Below are 21,858 nucleotides of genomic sequence, written 5' to 3' on the forward strand. Positions count from 1 at the left end.
AGTCTCTGGCTTGAGCCTCCTGAACACACTGGCTACCAGGTCTTGTCTTACAAATTTTCAGGTACATTTTGATCTATTTCACCATTCTCTGTGGGTGAAATGTCACCACCACAAGGAACACTGTCCAAACACAATTTGCAACATTGAGATGGAGGAGCTCCCTGCTGAGGTTCAGGACATAGGAAGCTTTGGATAGGACATAAATTTTCAAATGGCCAGCAAAATACTGAATGCCTCAGATTAGTAACAATTAATCTAAAAGGCATTTTTATCCTTTGTACTTTAAGATGGTCTAGGAGGAGGTTTATTGCTGTGATTGTTACTAGGGTCAAGCTGGGTAAATGGTATTGGTTAAAGGGCTCAGGAGTACCCCTTGTATCAGCTTTAATGTATTTTTCAGTCTAGTTACAGGGAACAGTCCCTCATGCTCCTGACACAGCAACATCCCAAGCACCTTAGGCTTGCTTGTTTGTTGGATGATGGAGCAAATGAGAGCCCTGATTCATTGAGCAGAGCCATGGGAAATTCAGAAGAAAAAAACTGCATCAGTGGATCTTCTGAGAGACTACTTTCTGCCCAGAGAATTCCCGAGACACAACTTGCTGCCAAAGTCAGGATTTGGTCTAATTTTAGCACTTCTTACCAGGGAGGTCTCACAGAGCAGCTTGCTTCCTCTCACCAAGTTGCCAATGGTTATGTGGAAATACGTGTTGCCACTGCTCCAGTTGGAGATCTTGGTGAAGGGGTGAGTGATGAGAATATCCTGGTGGGAACACAAAACTGATACTTAACATGCAAGAGAGACTCAACTTCCATGAGGGCTGTGGACACTTTTCATTGTCCCTGTTCACTTTCCATCACAGCAGGCCAAGAATGTCTGCTGTGATGAGACGCATTGGAATGGCAGATCAAGACTCCAGATCCTCCAGAGCTTGTGACCACATGAAGGCGGTGAAAGTAACTAGTAGGATCTCATTTATTCCAACTCCTGTCCTATTTCCTGTGAAATGATTAAGGAAGGAGTGCATGCATCCTCAAGGTACAGTGCCCTAATAGTTGATGCTCCCAACTCATATTTTGTTGAAAAAGTCTGGGCTGGCTCTGTGCAACAGTGCGTTTCTGCCTCCAGAATATTTTCTGTCTATCCAGCCTTTTTAACCTGGCTTAAAGAGAACTCACTAAGTACTAAAAATCACGCTCCTTGGGATGTCTCCTGTGAGGGCCTGGGGACTGGGCTCGGGAGAATCTGGTGAACACCCAAGTTTTGCTTACCTTGGTTTTGGGATCAATGAGGCTGACTCCATGCTTATTGATGGCAATTAGAAGGATTTCTGGATAATTTGGCTCTGTAGTTTGCTGTTGGAAAAGAGATGAACTGGTTATGGGACATATCAAGCAAAATCGGACCCCTTCCTACTTCCTCTCTCCCTGTCTTCTAAGAGCACTGGCTTCTACTGTCCTTGATGGAACTCTAGTGCCATGGTGGATGGTCTGGATTTGGTTTGTGGTGGGTAGAGACACACCCCTTGGAAAATCATAGCTTTCCCTTTGCATTGGGAAAACAGAGAAGAGTTCTTCTGTGTTCAGCAGCACAGCTGTGGGAACAGCCCCAATGACTGAGCTATGCTGAAGCTCTACAATTCTTCTGTCTGTGTAAAAAGGCACAGCAGCAATGAACAAGTGTATTTGCCCTTTACCGATTAAGAGTATTACATTTTTCCCTGTTTCATGAGGATTATCCCAGTTTGGTTCAGATCTGGAACCCCTCTGTGGTACAGGGCTCCTGATCTTGGCTAAAAGCTGCCAGAGAACCCCCAGGGCAGGTACCTTCACTTCAAAGAATGCCGATCCAAATGTAGGCCACTTGAAGATTATCTTTAGAAAGGCAAGCTTCGCTTCTTCTCTTGTTTTGCCCGCATGTTTGTTGTAGTATGCCACGATGGACTGCAACAGAGAACACAACAGAGATGGAGGGTTTGCAGTACCTGGCACCAGGGATGTTTGCAGGCAAGGAGCATCAGTTCCTTAATGATAGAATCGTAGAAGAGTTTGGGTTGGAAGGGACCTTTGAAAGGTCATCTAGTCCAACTCTCCTGGCTACTTTCCACTAGACCAGATTGCTCTGGCTCCTGCCCAACCTGCCCTTGATGTTTGGTTCTAGCCTCTGTTCCAATAACACTTCAAAAATGTGCTGGCTGGTCACCAGAGCAGGGCCTGGAACCAAGGCAGATCCTTCTTAGATAAGCTGAGCTGATGACTCCATTAAAGAGATTATAAATTGTGATTATCCAATTTATGCAGCAGAGGAGACTGAGAGACCTTCAACCCAGAGATCCTGATATCAGATAGGAAACAGAAAGCACTTATTGGACTATTTCTTGACAGTGAGACACCTCTAATTTTTTAAGGCTAGACTTGTTTGCACCTGTGCCACAGCTCTCCCTGTGTAAAGCAGGAAGGATTATCCCTTCACTCATAGTCTGCATTAAATGACAGACCACCTCTTCACGAGAACATCTCTTAGCATGTTTCCATCTGGCTTTGCATCCACCAGTACAGCCATGGTCTCAGGACAAAGAAAACCCAGGGCAAGGCATGTGTATGTGAACACGCATGTACAATCTCTCCTCTTAGTGGTGCCAGGGAAGCTGAAGCTCTGGTAAGGCTCGAGAAGGACCAGGTGTCACTGATTTTGGCAGTCCAACACTGAATGTCAGACAAGCCACTGAGAGACTGGGCTTCTCCCATTCTGGTGTATGAATCAAGCTGCTGGTTTACCCTTTTCCAGTCATCTGGAGAGAGCTGCCGGATGAGGTCCTGAGGCACCAACTCCTTCAGTAGTTTGGGGATGCTGGGGAAATAGGACTTGTCATCCTCAAACTTGACCCGGTAGATGAGAGCTGCCAGCTGCAGGACCTCTTCCCGTGAGCACTTGTGGTAGCCACGCAGGTACTTTGGTAACTCCTGCATGGAGGAAAGAACAACAGAAAGATAGAGAGGATGTCTGTGGACCTTCACCCTCACATGTTAAATGGAGTTCGTGGAGGTATCCAGCCCCTGGCTAGGAGATTGTTCCCCGGGAACATCTGCAGATGGACAAGCCTTTGCAACCTACTCCTAATCCCTCCCAAGTCTTCACTGCTACTGCAGAGTCCTGGCGCACCTGGTAATAGTGGAAGATTGAGTCTGCCATCGAGTCTTTTCCAGGCGTTGTGTTGGTCCACAGTTTTTTCATGAAGAACACTTGGTAGGTGAGGGAAGGCACTATACCTGTGCAAATGAAGCAAATGTAACAGTGATGGTGTGAGTATCAGCTGGCAATCAGTGTCTGCATCCAGCAGTGCCCATGTGCCATCACAACCTGCAGGGACAGGGGCATTCACAAGGCAAACTGGGCTCTGACTTCGCAGAAAAAACTACATCACTGCCATGCAAAGATTAAATAAGGTGGAAAAAGTGTCTGGGTTCACTTGCACAACTGTACTTCATTGATAGCACCCATGCCTAACACAGGACAGAGGAATTGTACCCTGGAGGCACCTGTGTCTTGCAGCCACTGGTAAATTCAGCAGAGCTGCGGCCAGTTCCACTTTGGATGTGGTCAGTGAGGTGAGATGAATCCCACCTCTGAAACCTTCCTGCAGGCACTTCCTGGAGAGGTGCCCTCCAGCAGGTGCTTCTCACAGGGGCCAGGACCAGCCTTGGAGCAGAGGTTCTGCTGCTCCTGGATGGACCCCCTCCGAGGTGATGTGCCCAGGGATGGTGCAGAGAGCACTACCCCCACCAGTGTGACCCAACAGATCACAGAAACACAGAATCACTGAGGTTGGAAAAGACCTCTGAGACTGAGTTCAGCCATTAACCTAACACTGCCAGGAGCATCACTAAACAGTGTCCCTGAGCACCACATCATTTTTTTGAACACTAGAGGACAGTGATTCCACCACTTCCATACACAGCCTGTTCCAATGCTTGTGGCAGACTATGTGGTCAATCTTGTTTGAAAGAGCTGGAGGGCGGTAGGAAGGCTGTGTGTGACCCATACTGGAAAAAAAACTAATCATTACCATCTTTTGCTGGTCTTGCTTTCTTTATCCAGTCTGTCAGGTGTCTCACAAAGTCAAAGAAGAAATCTCCCTCTGGCACACTGATGACCTGGGAGACACAGCACATAATCACGAAGGCTGAGCAAATAAGTTATACAGTAAGATCACAGAATATCCTGAGTTGGAAGACACCCAGAAAGATCATCAAAGTCCATCTTCTGGCCCTGCATAGGATATCTGTAAGAATCACACCATGTGCCTGAGAGCATTGCACAGATACTCCTTGAACTCTGTCAGGCTTGGTGCCATGACCTGGGGAGCCTGGTCCAGTGCCAAACCACCCTCTGTGTGAAGAACCTTTTCCTAGTATCCAACTTAAATGTTCCCTGACTCAGCTTCATGCCATTCCCTTGAGTCCCATCACTGACCACCCCAGAGAAGAGATTAGTGTTTTCCTGTTCTCTTCCCCTCATGAGGAAGTTGCACACTGCAATGAGGTCTCCTCTCAGTCTCCTCTTCTCCAGGCTGAACAAGGCAAGTGAACTCAGCTGCTCCTCACACACCTTCCCCCAAGGGCCTTCACCATCATTGGAGCCCTCTCTAACAGCTTTATTTCCTTCTTATATTGTGGTGCCCCAAACTAGCGGCAAGACTCCACAGGCAGGGTTGGCCATTGCCCAGCCCATGTCCTGTAGTTGTTGCTCACTGCTCTGCACTTCTTGCACTGATATGTTATAAACCGCTGATGTGAGAAAACCAATGCCAGCACCTTGCTTCAGGCTCTGTCTCTAATTTCACCCATTACTCCTTATTGCAACTTGTTTCACCACAGCCCTTCCTTTCCCTTCCTGATGACTATCTCCATATATTTCTCCCAGTTGCCAGAGGCAGCTCTAAGCTGCACATTTTTCTTACTTAGTCCTTTCTTATAAACCAAACTCAGCAAGAGGCTAGGAGAGCTTTGCATGTCTGTACTTTAAGTCCTTTGGGGTAACTGCTGTTAAGTCAGGGCTGTGGGACTGCAAACCTCACCTGCATCAGGTCAGATCTGACTTAGGAATGCCACACAGCTTGTAGAGAAATGCTTCTCATCACACACCTCTGGCCCCACCAATGTGTACCTACTGGCAAGAGGGTTGTCCTGGGTACCTCAGGGCTACCTCAGCCTCTGGGTGGGTCACTCACCTTGTCAGAGATTTTGACAAAGAGGCTGAAGCCCTCAGAAGACTTCAGGAGCAGCCTGTTGGAGATGTTCTGGCAGAAGTCCTTGGCTTTCGTGCTGGACTCCACCTCAAATGCCTACAAAGAGAGGAAGATCACCACTTTTTGATCTCTTTGAGGAGCTCCAGGTGCACATGCACAAAGGGGTTTAGGTGGCCACCACCAGTGAAATCAGTGACAGTGTGGACTGGGGCTCTGGGCGCTGAAAGAGATATCTGCAAAAGCTCTGTCATGCTACTGCTGTACCATTGTGTTTTGTGATGCTATATCCTGTGCTGGCTTATCCAGAGCTCTCCAGGCAATGCAAGAGATTTTTCTGATCTAACAGTGAAGTGTCAGAACTCTTTGCTTGAGGGAAGAGGGGTAGGAAAGACAGAGTGAGAGACCTCCAGGCTGATTTGTCCTACCTGTCTCTCCAGTGATGATGAGGAAGTCAGATGCCTGGCTTAGACTAGGTCTAAGCCAGATGCCTGGTTTCTAGATAGCTGAATAGAGGGAAAATGATTCCTCACATTTTATGGATGTTTAGAGGTCTGTCCCATTCGTATGCACATCCCAATTCTGATTTTGCCTTTTGAGCTGTGCTCAGCATTTACATTGCCTCAGTTTTTCTCTGACCAATTACTGAGATTCAGCTCATAGCAGCTCAAGGAATTTAAGCTTCTGACTACCACGTGCACAACTAAACCACCAAGCCACCAGGACCCATGTTCCACATCCCACAAGAGTCTGATCTGGGGTTCAGCGCTGCTAATGCTCAGCACCACGTCAGTGCAGATGCATACTGTACTGGAATGATGCTACTCTGCCAGTCCACCTGGTGACTTCCATGGCCAAACGGACCACAGCAAACCCGTCCAAGTGTAGAATTCCCCACATCCTCCTTCTACTGGCTCGCACACAGATGCATGAGTATGAAGTAGTGTCATGCTCATTCCTGGTCATGTAGGAAAAAATACTCAAAGAGATGAGAAACCCCAAGAATTCTCTCAGCTCTCCATTACAGATAAACAATGGCACTCCCAGCTACTGCAGAGGAATCATACTTTTCCTTCCATGGGTGTGGACTATTTTACAAATAAATAAACTTGGAAATACACACATTTATTTGCACCAAGGGGTATGAGGGAAGAGAGAGATGTGAGCCTCATAGGAAGATTATTCAGTAGGTGAGACAGAAGTATCTGCAAGGACATGCCCATCTGCTCTGGCATCAATATGACTAGCTGCCTTACCAGCATGTAAGATGCTTAGTGAGAGCTTCCTTAGTGCAGGTATCATTTCTGTGTCATCTCAGGTCAGAAGGGGTAATTTCAGTCACCTACTTGTCAGTCCTGCAATAGTCTGCCCATTTCCCAGGGGGGCCCATCATGGTACCCCTTTGGGTATTGTTGGGTGGACAATATATGTTGGTTTAGGCTCCAAGTAACTGAGAGCCAAGGTCTGTGAACTACTGTGAGTGAATGGATGAGCCCATCCAGTTTCCCTCTTTCTGCAGTCATTCTCTAAAGCCTCCAGCGAACACCAGCAAAGCACCCATGTCTTGAAAAACACAACTTGCAACAAATCTGAGTAGACAAGGATGGATTTTCCTTGTTAGGCTTTGGCCCAGAGGCTTCTGGAAAGGCTGAGTTTTTCTGGATCAGAACCAATACTAGCCTCTTCTGAGATTTTAATAAGAAAATTAACAACCATCCTGACAGAAAAGAATTTCCTTCTCCCCCATTTACCTCATCAGTGTCATCAGGGAAATAAACCTTGTGGAAAATTTGGGTAGTTTTGTGCTGAATGGCTTCTACCTCTACCAGATGGGGTGGGTATTTTCTGGATCCATTCCTGCAAAACAGGAGGCAGCAAGTGTCACAGCATCATCATAGCAAGAATCCCTTTTTAAAATCTTCCCTTTTTAATGCATATCCTTTTTGAGTAACTTCAGCTTCTCGCTTAATATTAAGATTATTTTTCCTCCAAAAAAGAAGGAAGTGACTGAAATGGACCTGGATGAAGTTGATTAATTTCTATTTTTCTGCACTGCTTATCAGTAACCCAATGTCCCTCTCAATCATTTTGGTGGAAGAGAGAGAGGCTGTGATCTTTCACTGTGCCCCCAGTCACGAAAATATATCTCCCAGCTGTATTTTTTCACATATATTTGGACGTTGTGGTACAGTCAGGACTAGGAGGTCTTTCAGTGCCATACCTCAAGGCCTTCTGGAGTCTCTGGATGCAGTCTGCTGCCAAGGGGTGATGTTTCCGGGATTGCAGGAACCTCTGGACATGGGGCAGGAGGATGTTACTTGGAGGGAAAAGGCCTGTACACAACCACAACAGCTCCCAGCCTTTCTCTTCACTGTATCTGCACAAGAAGAGACCCAGGAGGAAAAAAATCACTTGTGGCACAGACATTTCATATCTGCTTTGCCCAACACAGTCTAGTGTATTTGGGCCAAGGGGAATGGACAACTCTTACTTGATGTGGTTGTCTGTGAGCTGCTTGAGGGTCTGGCAGTAGATTTCATCCTTTAGGGGTTCAGCTTTCAAGGCACCTTCAAATATTTGGTCTGTCAGCTCATTGACTGAGCGGGTCCTTTTGGATGGGTAGTCACCCATATATTTCAGCACAGGTGGGAGGTAGGGGTCAAGGATGAGCTAACTGGGATATTTGGTGAAGGCCCTCTGTTGATGGTGTTGTTAAAGACATCCTAACATGACTACAGAAGTGACTGAAAAGGGATATTCAGGCATCAAAGTCTGTCTATAAGGCCATGTGGATTCATTAGGGCTGTGGCCATCCATAGCAGGTGCACCAAGCCAAAACAGTGCTAATGTGTGTGGACCAGTAGGACTCAATAACTGGTCCCTGAATCTTCACTGATTAAGAAGTAGACACACCTCAGATTTCAAGGCTATTTAAAGTACAGATTTGTGGTGAAGACCCATTTCCAAGCCTGTGGCATGGTCCCACAGCCCTCAAGAGGGACCACAAACTGTTCTTTGGGCTTTGCTTGGGGCCCTAAAGAGGCCCTGCTCAGTCCTTTTCTTATCAGACCTCTTGCCCATGGGGACTCCCAAGCAGAGGAAGGATATCAATAAAGGCCATACAGGCTTCTTGGGACAGCTCCTCGCTGCCCAGGATCTTCTTCAGCAGGGGCTGTTTGATGGGCTCACGGGTGTAACACCACAGCTTGTCCTTTCCACGGCTCTTGGTGATCATGACCCGGCTGAGGGTGTGCTTTGGGGGTGGTCTGGTGCCAAATGCAAAGCAAGAGGTGGAGAGATTAAAGGGATGATAGGAACAGCTTATGGCAAATTTTCACCTAGGACAGTTGCTCACAGCACCTGGCTAATGAACTCTTACATTACAAAGGACATGATAATTTAGCAAGTATCCAGTTCCAGTCCTGCTCAAAGTCCTGCTCATCACTTTTACTCTCCTATGGCTCAGAAGAGTCTCTTATAGATCCTACCCCAGCAATGACACCACACTCACTTACCCTATCCCAAAAAGCTTCTAGCCACAGGAAGGATGACGGCAATGAATGGTCAGGGCAGCCGCACTGAAAGAATATCACCTAGCAGTATAAGCCTGACAAGGGGAAGACATCTCAGAGGATCCGGTCTGCCTGTTTGGATTGCCAGCCCATCCAAACAGAAGTGGGAGCATTGATCAGCAGCATTCAGCAGTGGTGCACATTTAAATTTTTAGAGCTGAGATGAAAATCTCTATATAGCCTAAGAACATCCTCCCATATAATATTAAATTTCAAATTGCTACACCTCTGCTGAGAAGAAATCCTTTATAAAACCTTGTCTGTGGAAAACCTGCAGCTCAAATGCCATGACCTAAATCAGAGGTTGCTGTTGTATAAAGTCACACAATGGGGTATTCAGAGTCTTTTCCAGTAGCAAAATTTACCTGATTCCTAAGCTACCTGCAGATGGACTACTACAATTTTTGAGAGTGGTTTAAAGAAATCACCTAAAATAGTCATAGGAAAATTCCTCCAAAGTGTATGGCTTTACTCTTTCTTCACTGTCTGAAACTGCCATCTGAGAGGTTCTGATAACATCTTGTCGTTGGTCAGGGGTCATTGTGACCAGGGCCTGTGGGATGAAAAGCTCTCTGTTACCTGGTGTATTTGAAATAAAAAATACCTGATGTATTCAAAGAGAGGAAGCAGATACAAAACAAGAACAGTAAAAATGAGAATAATCCATCTATTCTCTTTAACAGCCAGTTAGAATTGTGCAGTTGTCATTTCTCTACGCCATTCTCAGTCACTGATGCAAGGAATAACAAATATTTCCATAGTGTGGATCACTTCCTAAGGAAGATAATGTGCTCTGGAACCTACAGCTCCATATGTGAATGTAGCAGTTCCCTCGAACCACAATACACCTCTAAGCAATCAGGACAGCTGGAAGGATTTAGCACAAGACATGGATATTCCAAGTCACAAGTTTGTGGTGTCCTGAGAGCCAAGGTCAGAAGAAAGGCTGAGATCACTTTTGCCTTGGACAACATGTAATCTCTCTCATCCACTTTGGTTTCTGCCTTACATTCAGGGAGACTCTGGCCAAATCTAAGCCCTTCACAAAGGCTTTGACCTCCCTGGACATTGCACCAAGTTGTGTAATTCTGTAAGACTACTTACCACGATCTCCAACGGAGGCATGGTGACAGTAGGCAAGACATAGACAGAATCAGTTGGGAAATCCCCTCTCTGCTTGGTCCGTTCATTGTACCCATTAGCCCACCCCGAGTTCATCACTTGCTCTCCTGTGTCCTGGTCCAGAACTATCAGGTCTCCTTTAAGGAAGCTGAGGAACCCAGATTCTTCTCCCACTGCAAAAAAACCCCAGCCATTGGTTAGAACTCTTTTTTTTTTTCCAAACTCCTCAAGAATATTTAATCTATCTCTATGTTTATCACTGGGCTATTTACTTGCCTGGATTTGGGTTGTCTTGGAGAGTGACCACATACTTGGATCTTTTCCTTAGTCCTTCAAGGAAGGTCACCACCAGATCCCGGATATCCTCTGCATTGTTGGAGGTGAAAGTGTATTCATCACCTTTAATGGTGGCCAGGGTGAAACTCTGCCCTTGCAGCTTTCCTCCTCTGGGATATATTTTTATAGGAGACATAAACATGAAACATAATGACATCCAGAGGCAAGGCCTGAAAAAAGACTGATCTATGGTGAGATTGTCAGCCAAGTCTATTCCTCCTTACCTGCTGCTTGACACAGCTGTGATCTCTGGGAAAGAGAGCTCTAAGAGAACCTGCTCCTGTTCATCCACAAAGTACACCCCTGTCCAGTTGACAGCTACAATCACATCATTTTTAGGAAGGCTTGGCCCTGGGGTTAAAACAAGACATTCAATCAGCTCATGAAGGCTTTTAGGATACAGAAAATGTTTCAAAGGAGGATGCAATTATCAAAAAGCTCTGTTTTTTTTTTAAGGAAGAGAAATAGTGGCAGACCCATAGCCTGAGCCATTGTTAATCAGGATGCAACAAAAAATAATGTGTCCAAAAAAGACCAGCTAGATGGTCCCCTTCTTGTCTGTGGAATCCCCATCTCTCCTTCCTTTTGTTTTAGAGCATCTTGTGCTCTGGGGATGTGCTCTACTGACTCACCTGAGAATTTGAAGGCTTCATAAAACCGAGAAAACAGCAAAGGCCACTTGAAACGTGCAAAATCCACTACTTCTTCCTTAACCTTTTTTGGGTCTGCCCTCTTCTGAGTGTAAATTCCCTACAGAAAAAGCAAACCACAACCAACATGAAGCAAAACAGTTATATCCAGGAAGAGAGCAAGGAAAATCAATTAACGTAACCTAAAGATCTTGGAATAAATATTAATGGAGGTCTCAGTGTGGCTAAAGGCCAAACTACTACAGGAACAAGTGACAGTTTGGTCAAAGTCCTGGCCTTCAGTTCCTACTTTATGGAATAATTTGACTTGGGGAAGGCTGGGCAAGCATTTGGACTTACCAGTCTCAGCAACGTTTGTCTCAACGGACTGTGGGTTTCCCTAAAGTAAGTGTTTACTTTTCAGCTTGACATTCCTTTAGCTGGAAGCAGACACTCATCCCTTAAGCCCCTTATTTAGGGCATCCTTAGACACCTGCCACTTCTGTACAAAGCTGACAGGCTGATGGGGGATGTGCAAGATCCAAGTGAATCCCTGTGTCTCCACTGACAGTTAAGTCGAGGTGAGACTCCCTGTGCACATGGAGATGTTTACGTAGTAGGGAACCTAATCTGAAGCTGGCTCCTGATGTTAAATGAGTGCCCATCCTCATGCCAGGAACATCACCCCTCATGAGTGGTTATGAGTACTGGGTAATGAGTTATGAGAACTGTTGTCATGTGAGAGTGTCACAAATGTTCTAATTGAAGCCAGGGAGGTTTTATAAAATGCTTGGCACAATAAAGTCTTGACATTACCCAGAGACATGAACCTCTGTAATACCGCTGGTAACACCACAAACTTGTGTAACAGGAATGCCACCCCTGAGAGGGTGTTTTGCATCTCACAGTAAATCTTTGCAGGATGTCTTTTGTCAGATCTTGCATAAAAACCAGTGGTAAAGCTGAATATGGTTAGTACAAGCCCTGCCCTTTCTCACTGTTTTAGATTCAGGCCAGGCTAAGAGCTGAGCTATGATGTCTGACACATGTTTAAAAAGCACGTGAAGATATTGAAGCATGATGTGGTCCTTGACAGGTGATCTATTGTCCCCACCTTTTTATGTGCAGCTATAATGAGCTGAGCCCATTTTTCCACTGTTTTTGAAGCTGTGATCTCTCTGTCAGGAATGTAGGATGGAATTAGATTTAGCAGCCTTTCCAGGACCATCTCTGACCCATAGTCCACGTAGTACTGCTGGGAAGCCAGTTCTGCCAGATCTTCCTCCTGTGGGAGTCAAACAAACCAAGTTAATGCTGTCACCAAGTCATCACAACATCCATCTTCCACCACTCAAGAAGCCTGTTGTGGAAGCTGGGTGTACTACCGAATTGTGTGGGCACGCTTCTTTTTGGCAGAACTTCACCTTTTGCACATCTAAAGTTCAGGACATTGACCACTAAAAGCTATGATTAAGCCTTAACATGTTCATTGTTAAGAGTGCTCATGCAGCACAAGGAAGCATCCAAGCCCAGTCAAGAGTATCTGATTGCTGTAGCTCCTGTTTTCCAAGTGAGTACCATAATGCCCAAGTTAATGGGTGTCCAGGGAGGAAGAGTTATCATCCCCTTTGTTGTAACCTATTTCACCATCTCAAAAGCACTTGTTGGACCAGACTGGGAGCTGCTGAGGTCACATACCTTGTCACACCGGTACTCCCCAAACTTCACCCCTCTCACGATCTGTTGGTAGATGAGATTGGTGGCCACGTTGTCCTCACTGGGGTTGTGCCAGGGGGTGAAGATCTCCTTCCTGAAGAAGAGCCGCCACGGTGCGTTGCGCTCCTGCGCTCCCTGCTCCTTGGCATACTGCTCACATTGGGACACAGCATCCATCACGTGGTCATTGCCACTCCCCAGCGAGGACACCTAGGCAGGGCAGAGAGAAATGTGGCATTCACCTGACCAAATGCAGACCTTTTTAGGTAGAGACATCTATTTTGAGTCGCTCAGACTACCTTTATAATTAAAATAATCAAAATAATCACTGGTTCTATGTCATCTAGCCAGCCAGGTCCTGCTGCACGGCTGGATGAGCCATTCCATTTTGAGCACCAGCTTCCCATCCAGACTGAAAGGAGAGCATCAACGTGATTCAGCAAAGCCAATGGTCCCATTTTAAACTATTGTTGATTCATACTGTTCTTTGAAACACACTGTTTCAAAGTCATGGGCTTGGATCCAATCAACTAAGTAAGTATCAGAAAAACCCAGAATAAAAGAGGCTGTCCTGTTACAGAAATGTACAGAAATGTACCTGTCTTCTCGTGGCCGTCTACCATGAAGCCCCCAAAGCATTATATCTCCTCAGACTTAGCATCCCTTGCTGAATGTCTCCTCAAAAAAGATGAAGAAGACAGAGTATAAAACCATTTTCTTCCCCACACAGAGGCAGAAGTGGCCATATCTGTAGGTAGGTGAAAATATGCTTCATCCTCTTATACAGAAGCTTGGAATACTTGAATTTCATTGACTTATAGCTGTTGTCTCACCTGATGAAGCTTTACCCCTGTCATTTATGCTCACCTGTATTTTAACAGAACTTCTGAAAATATATATGTTTTTAGGTTAAATAAAGCAGGTTAAATGCCAATGCAGGCATGGCAGTTTGGATTTTAACTAATTTCAGAAGCTTAATTTCAACTGTTAACTTTCCAATTAAATTTAATTGGCTCCCTTGCATAAAAATCCAGGTAGGATGTTTTACTGAAAATTCATCTCTAATAAGCTCAACTGAAAGTAAGAGAATAGCATCTCATAAGTTTGTAGGAGGAAAGGAATTTCTGAAGGTTTCTGGTCCACCACATTAGTCAAAACAGGTGCATCTTTGAATGGGTTTCTCTGTGCATTTTCCTGTTAAATTCTGAATATCTCCAAGGAGTGAGATTTTCCTACAACCCAGCTGCAGAGTTTGACAACTCTTTTTGTGAAAATCATGCTGACACTAGCACTGTGGAAATAATCCCTTTGCCTTTGGGAAGTTACATAACAGCAAGGAGAACCTCCCCTTTCTCTCCCAGAACTATTCAGGAACAGAACTTAAGACATACCTTGTCAAAAAGTGCAATGTAGAGCGAAAAGCCAAATCGGTCCTTCAGGCTGATTTTGTCAGCCAAAGAATTACAGAGCTCTTTAGCAGTTGTTGCAGAGTCTGTCAACAGTGTCTTTGTTGTCCCATCCATAAATGTGACAGGCAGCATGATCGGTTTCTTGGACTTGGTCGCCTAAAGCATTAAAGTCAAACTTTATAATGTTACGTGTATTTCAATACTATTTACCTGCATACTCTTCCACCCCACTCTGGTAACCACTTACTAATTCCTGATCCCACTGACTCACTGCTTTTCAGTGCTACCACACCATAATTGTCAACAGGATAATGTACAGCCACTGGAAGCACTTGGAAGTCACAGGTATTTTATTTACTACATTCAGTCATCAAGGTGCCTAATCCAGAAGATAAAAGCATGCTTGGGAATGCTCACGGACACCAGAACACAGCTGTATATGCTTGCAAACCAGTTTAGAAAATGAGCAGTTTTTGCACAAACTGCCTGTTTCAGCTATAATTATCCCCAAACAAGCCCCAGGGACCGTTCATGGGAGGCAGTTTGCCTGCAGCCACCTTCATCTGGAAGACAGTTTTTTGAACACACAGGGGCTTGCACTGTGCCAGCTGGCCTCAATGTCAACAGCATACTTTTAATTTGCAAATACTGATGCAGCCAAAAGGATTGATCTCCAACATACTCTGGAGCAAATCCAGGATGTACAGGGAATGCAATATGTTGGAATTTCATGAAAATTGTTGACAGAAATAGGCATTTTGTTGTCCCACATTCTGTCCTGACAGTGAAAGGCTTAACCCCTAAGCCCCATCTCCCTGAGGAGGACATGGAGGGGCTCATACCTGCAGCTCCAGCCAGCTGGGTGGCTGTGTCCTTGTCCCATTGGCAAACGTCCGCCTCAGCCTCTCTTCACAATAAGGAGCATAACCTGGGGGGCCTCCGTTGATGAAGTTCCTTAAATACTGTTGGCAGCAGGGAACACATTGTTTAGACCTTTGGCTTAAGAGGCCAAGCATTTTCAAAAAGTAATGTTTTACTGGAGAAAAGCCCTCTGTGACTAATGACAGTGATACCACTCAGGCTTGGATGTTCCTACATAAAATCACTGGAAGCTGAGAGACAGTAGGACAGTCTGCACCCCTGCCCTGTTCTTCTACTGTGCATTTCTGGCCTCAGAGGAGATAAGATACCAGACCAGATAGACCTTTGATCGAAGCCAGAGCAGCAGCTTTTCTGTTCCTGCTATTGCTGCCAGTGATTTCTATCTTTGTATTTTAAAGATGTGTTATAAAATGCTATTGAGTTGGCCAGAAAGATGGGAGCAAATGAAAAATATGTGTTGGTAATGATTCTGGGGGACTGTAAGTGAACACCACTCAGAACATTTAACTGACAGCACAAAAGATCTTTCACAGTGACATTAAACAGATATCTCCTTAGTCAGATTTAAAATAGCATTTTGGCCTAAACAAGAATTTGAAGCACTTCAGTGTATGTCAAAAATATAACCACTTTATTGTGGAGAAAATTAAATCCAGTGATTTCCACAATATGAAAGATAACACACTTAAAAATATTACCCAAACATCTTGGCCAAAATGTTAGCTAAGACTAAGAAATCTGTAAACCAAATTTTTCTGAGAGACTTTGTCGAAAGATAAGAGTTCTCTGAATGATAACACACAGCTATTCCTTCAGAAACACAGACTGCTTTATAACACTGCCAGTCATAAATAACATGGCCAGAGAGACAGATATGTCTGTCAGTCCTAACTTACAGAGACACTATGAAGTACCTATGTAACACGTCTAGGTAACAGGGATGAGATCTGCTGCAAAAGATCATAAATGGTCGATGCAATGTAAAAGTGTGGTTCTGATTATGCTATTGCTGATAATGAACTATGCAATTACATATTTTTTCACATTCCTATTTCCTTGTGACTGAATCTTCCCATGTAGACCCACTGTTGGTTGAAAGAAAGGAGTAAAAAACAGGAGTGCTAATGTGCATTGGCCCATGTTTAATACATGATGCGATAAAGGTGTCTAATGGGATCCAAAGCATAACTTGAATATCTGGGAGCTGGAATACATATTGAAGACCTGCCTCATTATCAGTGAAATCCTTCTCAAAATGTTCAGTTCTAATTGATACTTTGAATGACAGAATCATAGAAGGAAATGGATGCCATCCAGAAGGACATGCCTAAGAGCTGGGTCTTTATGAACCACATGAAGCTCAACAAGGATAAGAGCAATTTCCTTCACCTGGGCTGGTGTAATCCCAAACACAAACACAGGCTGGGCAGAGAATGGATTGAGACTAATCATGGGGAGAAGGACTTGAGGGTATTCATGGACAAGAAGTTCAACATGACCCATCACTGAGCACTCACAGCTCAGAAAGCCAAACGTTCCCTGTGCTGCATCACCAGCAGCGTGGGCAGCAGGGGGAGGGGGGAGATTCTGCCCCCTGCTCTGCCCTAACCAGATGCCACCTGGAGTGCTGCATCCAGCTCTGTGGCCCCCAGCACAAGAAAGATGTTGAGCTGTTGGACCAAGTGCAGAAGAGGCCGCTAAGATGCTCAGGGGGCTGGAGCACCTCTGCTACAGAAACAGGTTGAGAGAGCTGGGGCTGCTCAGCCTGGAGAAGAGAAGGCTTCAGGGAGACTTTAGAGCACCTTCCAGAACTTACTACGGCTACAAGAGAGCTGGAGAGGGACTTTTGATAAGGGCATGGAATTACAGGACAAGGTGAAGTTGCTTTAAACTGAAAGAGGGCAGGTTTAGATTGGGCATAAGAAAGGAATTATTTCCTGTGAGGGTGGGGTAAGGCACTGGAACAGGTTGCCCAGAAAAATTGCTTCTGCCTCATCCCTGGCCAGGCTGAATGGAACTCCGAGCAATCTGGTCTAGTGGAAGGAAAGCCCTCCTGGCAGCAGGGTTGAACTAGATGACTTACAAAGATCCCTTCCAACCCATTCTATGCCTCTGTGATTCTACGATCCAGTGGTTGTATGATTCTATGTCTGAGTCTCCAGAACTACTTATAAATTATTTCTGACAACTGCTTCACTATCCTAAAGTAATCTTCTATTATTAAAGATTTAAACCAACACAGCTTCCTGCACCATACTTCTCAGATCTCATTTCCACACATAATTTAATTTTCTGTGACTTTGTCAGTGATTTATCTTCTTTATTAAATTTCACACTGACAAGGCCTGGGGATGAAGGAGGCATTTCTATTCCTGGCTTCAGATCTTTCAGTGCTGAACACCAAGTACCTAATCTGATATCTATGGAAATAAATGGAACATCTTTATTTCCAGTCAGGCACTGGAACAAATTGTCCAGGGAAGTGGTGGAATCACCATCCCCGGAAGTACTAAAAAAATGCAGATAGGGCACCTGTGGACATGCTTTAGTGGTAGGCTTGGAAGTGGCTGGACTTGATTTTACACATCTTTTCCAACCCAAACAATTCCATGACTCTATAACTTATTTGGAAAGCAGACTGTTCAAATCTAGGCAACAGAACTTTGCTCAGAAAATAGAAAATGCTTAAGAACAGCCTGATTTTCAAAAATGTCAGCCGCTTGGCATCTCCCACTGACTTCAGTCCTGCTGATTCACAGTGCTGCTGAAGATGTGTTGCATGGCATCTCATGTGGCAGCTTGGAATTGGATGTTCTCAATATGACACATGATGGGAAACATAACATCATTCAGAGACCACCTTTGCAAATGTACTTCCACATAAATTAAATCCTTCCATTTCTATGTGCATTTTTTTAGTATAAATTTATATTCGTAATTGGCTGTGCTCTGTTCCTTGCCAGTTTTGGTAGAGTAGGTGCCTGAGGTCAGACTGTCAAAGCCAGTAAATGCTGAATTCACAGACTTTGCAAATAAGAAACAGAGAAGAAATGTGGGCTATTCTGGTTGTGTAAATTCCACTTGCAGCCTCCCACAAATAAATTTCCTACCAGAAGTTACTTAACCACATCTTCACACATCTACATGCAGGAGACATCATGTAATTTGGTTGTCTACATTATCTTCAGAGTCACAGGAAAGAGACAGTCACTTCTCAGGAGTGATTCATCTGATTGACATTAGACACTGAACTTGGGATCATGAACAATTTCCTTAGGAACTCTGTCATCTTAATTTCTGGCAAAGACTGGGATTCCCTCTACTGTGAAACCCAAGAGAAAAGCTGGTCCCATGAGTGGAAAAGAAAATGTATTGGTAGATAATTCATTAGACAAATGTCATCTACCATTTACCTTCACAAACTTCTCAGAAGGAGCAAAACATCCCACACAAAGGGACATCAGTATCCAACCCCTAGCATGGCTGCTTTTGGATGGGTTCTGAGTCAGCTGCTTGCAGATTTGACAGTAGATTTCATCCCTACAATAAGAATAAAAAAATAATTAAAAGTTAAACAATAAAAAAGAGAAATTATTTCACATTAATTTCTATTAATAAACATAAACACATAAATTGGCTAAACCAGAGATTAGCAAGTGTCCTTCATTTGACACTTTCCAATTTTTGAATGCTTAATTTAGCAGCTGAAATGAGTTTGAGTTTTTCATTAGCAGACCATTAAAAATATTCACACAAACAAAAGAGATACAATAGTCAAATGGAAAACAGAGTAGTGAGGAACAAGAGTGGGCATTTAAAAGAACAATCCAGTGTCATTAGGACTTTTAGAAATGTTTGAATCTGTTTCATGGTCTTTCCACTGGGCCTGATATGGGCAGTAAGGAACATGATCCAGCCTAGCCTGCATTATACAACATAACCATAAAAATAATTAAATGAGAGCTTTGTAAAGCTGCAGATAATATCAAACTTGTTTGAATAGCTCAAGAAAAGCTCAAGGAAGAAGGAATGGAAAGAACAGCATGTTCATGCCTTTGTTTTGATTTCTAACCTTAAGGCTGGCCGGAGGATGCCATTACCAATAATGAAATGGAGTTTCTCCAGATTGGAAGTGGGTCTGTCTTCAAGCATGCTATTACCCTGCAGCGTAGACTCACCGTCATGAAGTCTCTTTGTCACCTGCCAACCAAACAAATTGGTCTCTTTCAGGACAGCCAGTTACTATGTCCCCCCCACCCCCATCCCAAGTGTGTTGTGCTCCCCCAGGAGGACTCCTCCACCAGCCAGGAGGGCTCTCAGAAGTTCTTCCATCTAGGATTTTAACAGCAATGGAAGGGTTTGACTATGTTTGCTTTAATCATGTATGGGTGAAATTAAAAATGGTCCTGTCTAGTTACACTTCCACCTGCTTGGTCCTTTCCCAGGGTTTCTACAATGATACCCCCTTGAATCCCAGCTCTGAACTGGTCCTGCTGCTGGGAGAGGGCCACCAAGGGTCCTCGGAACAAACCATCTAATTGACAAGGAGGACCTGTCCCTTTAATCTAATCACATTAAAATAATCATCAATGTTTTCACTGGCAAAATGGACCCATTCCCCACGCTCATGGTGCAGCTGAAACTGCATAAGCATGGTGCTGTTTGTGAAAACAAGGATGGTGTTTGTCTGCCTAGCAGCTCACTGTCTCAGCTAGTCAATCCCATCTCCATTTAGAGAGATGGACATCTCTAGAGCACCTTCAGAGCCAATTAGGGTGAGCTGGATTGGGTCCTGTTTCTCCCCACTGAACCCTAAGGGAATATCTCACAGAGCAATCTTCATGCTCTCAAGCAGCTGTAGCCAGGTAAGATGATGCCGGCTCTGGAAATGGGCAGTCTATCAATTGTTTCTATCACCCCCACCTGAAAGATTTATCATTCCTCACTCTTTTGAGATGGCACTTCTCAAAAGCTCTCAGCCTGGGGTTACTGCTCCCACAGGGAGTTCTGTCCCTGGCACTGGAGTGGAGCAGAGTGCTGTTGGAGACCCCACCTCTGCTATCTATGGGCAGGAAACTAAAAGCAGGGATAACAATCAGACCATCACACAGTGGTGAGAGGTATCGGCAGCTGGATGGAGGGCTGTGAAAGAGGGGAGGGAAGGTGCTGGATGGATGGAGAACAGGAGCCGAGGGGAGGCCGGCGCGAGGTGCAGAATGACTCAAGGAGACACGGGAAGCCAACCTTTCCCCTTAAACACTCCTTAAATCTTTCAGGCAGAGAGACAGGTAGCGCCAAACCCAGGGGAGGGCTGGTTCTATGTTGTCTAGGGAAAAGCAGAAGAGAGTCAGAGAGGGCTGCAGACAATCCAACGGCACTTGTGCTGCCAGGCGGCCAAGCGTCTCCCCTCACCTCCTCCGTCAGTTTGGATTTCTTCTTGAGAGTTAAGGAGACCAGTTTGTGCCGCACACTGTTCTTCTTGTGCCCATCAACATGAGTACTCTGCAAAGCAAGAGGAGTGGATGCAAAATGGTGAGATGCAAGTGCTGAAAAAGTGCTCTCTCTGGAGCCCTTCCCTGGGCTCCTGCAGAAGATCATTAATCCTGAGCAGAGAGTGAGATGTGCCAGAGGCTGGTGGGAACCAGAAGTCTGGACCCATATTCCTGTGCCCCTTGATAACCCAGGGCTGGCTCTGAATTTTGTAGATACTCTCTAATCAGTAAGGGTCCCTTAGAACAAAATTACATCTTAGGAACATATGAAAAAACTTATGTTGGATACATGGCTGATTTGTGCTGAGCCCAGGTCCACCCAGTTTTGACCTATGACAGTGGAAATGAGATGAGCAAGACCACTCTCTGAGACAATCCATTTGCACAGCAGGCTTTTAGCTGGAAGTCATCTAGCCAGGGATTCATGGACATGTAGTCCACTCACTGTGGTTTCATAACTTTTAACCAGGCCTGTGCTCTATCAGGTTTCCCAGAAGGACACCTTTCATGTGGGACAGCTCCAGGCATGACTCCATATCATCAAATTACTTGCTGACTTTCTACTTTTATAGCAAACACTTGGACCCAGTTAACCTCTACCCATTTAAACAGCTTTGAAAAGACCATGATTTCACATTCAATTGACACTTTGAGTCCTGTGGCTGTGACAGTTTATATCCATTATAACCATGAGCTGGTCCTGTAAACCTGGATTTGCATATCATTTTGCTCAGGCATCTTTTTGTACTGTGAAGAGATAATGTAACCAGAGAGAAAAAGGACAGCTTAAATTTCCTTCTCTTCTGTACTACCAGTTGGCCAAAATACACCTTTTTGTAATAAACAAGTAAGAAATTATGGGCCGAAGGAATGAAAGGTGATTGTTGGTGTATATTTTTAAAGAATTGTGGTCCTGAGGCTACTCTCGTCAGGTAATTCACTAGAAGTGCTGAATGGTATTGTCACTTTAAGAACAAGAAGATTTGTTATTTATCTCTGCAAATACTACAGAGATTTGTCAAGAAAACTTGAAAATTAAACTGTGGCATCCAGAAGATGCCAATAGTACATTATATCTTGTCCTACTGAATAAAGCAATTGCCAAAGATGAAAATGTACCAGCACTGTGGACATTGATTTATTCAGAATAATGTCTTGTCTGGGAAGGATACTGAGATGAAGTCCTCCAGTGAGATCCAGAAGGCACTCAGGATATAATAGGGATTTCGTTTTTTAAAAAAAAAATTATTTCCACAGCCTAATCTCCTGGTAACTAATTACTTCCTCCTCCAAGATTAAGGGCACATTTTTAATTTAGTCTCTTCTGACTCAGGGCAGATCAAAAGGAAATCCCCAAATAAGAAACACAGGACATTGCATTCCCCCCTGTCCTTTAGCCCTGCAGGGTGGAGGAGAGAGATCAAAGTCCCAGGAGAGATATCAGGGCACTTCCT

The 21,858-nt window shown here is 44.6% G+C and overlaps 1 protein-coding gene across 6 annotated transcripts in view; it reads right to left on the reverse strand.

Annotated features, from left to right (window-relative positions):
- Positions 1 to 21,858, reverse strand: part of MYO7A (myosin VIIA) — a 62,811-nt gene that overhangs the window by 2,368 nt on the left and 38,585 nt on the right. For 3 of the 6 annotated variants that reach the window (XM_039701099.1, XM_039701100.1, XM_039701101.1), the window contains 23 exons: positions 20,157 to 20,414; positions 18,985 to 19,112; positions 18,326 to 18,452; positions 14,873 to 14,992; positions 14,013 to 14,186; positions 12,604 to 12,831; positions 12,020 to 12,190; positions 10,909 to 11,026; positions 10,501 to 10,627; positions 10,217 to 10,386; positions 9,923 to 10,113; positions 9,247 to 9,371; positions 8,355 to 8,512; positions 7,738 to 7,891; positions 7,468 to 7,623; positions 6,998 to 7,103; positions 5,232 to 5,345; positions 4,068 to 4,155; positions 3,164 to 3,270; positions 2,779 to 2,964; positions 1,828 to 1,944; positions 1,273 to 1,356; positions 644 to 763 (listed from right to left, as the gene is read on the reverse strand). In XM_039701099.1, coding sequence (XP_039557033.1) covers positions 644 to 763; positions 1,273 to 1,356; positions 1,828 to 1,944; positions 2,779 to 2,964; positions 3,164 to 3,270; positions 4,068 to 4,155; positions 5,232 to 5,345; positions 6,998 to 7,103; positions 7,468 to 7,623; positions 7,738 to 7,891; positions 8,355 to 8,512; positions 9,247 to 9,371; positions 9,923 to 10,113; positions 10,217 to 10,386; positions 10,501 to 10,627; positions 10,909 to 11,026; positions 12,020 to 12,190; positions 12,604 to 12,831; positions 14,013 to 14,186; positions 14,873 to 14,992; positions 18,326 to 18,452; positions 18,985 to 19,112; positions 20,157 to 20,414 — 3,327 coding nt within the window. The remainder of the gene's footprint in view (positions 1 to 643; positions 764 to 1,272; positions 1,357 to 1,827; positions 1,945 to 2,778; positions 2,965 to 3,163; positions 3,271 to 4,067; positions 4,156 to 5,231; positions 5,346 to 6,997; positions 7,104 to 7,467; positions 7,624 to 7,737; positions 7,892 to 8,354; positions 8,513 to 9,246; positions 9,372 to 9,922; positions 10,114 to 10,216; positions 10,387 to 10,500; positions 10,628 to 10,908; positions 11,027 to 12,019; positions 12,191 to 12,603; positions 12,832 to 14,012; positions 14,187 to 14,872; positions 14,993 to 18,325; positions 18,453 to 18,984; positions 19,113 to 20,156; positions 20,415 to 21,858) is intronic. The other 3 variants (XM_039701104.1, XM_039701103.1, XM_039701102.1) reach the window with 1 other exon arrangement.

The sequence above is a fragment of the Passer montanus genome, unplaced genomic scaffold, assembly GCF_014805655.1.
Source record: "Passer montanus isolate IOZ18808 unplaced genomic scaffold, ASM1480565v1 scaffold149, whole genome shotgun sequence".
NCBI lineage: Eukaryota > Metazoa > Chordata > Aves > Passeriformes > Passeridae > Passer > Passer montanus.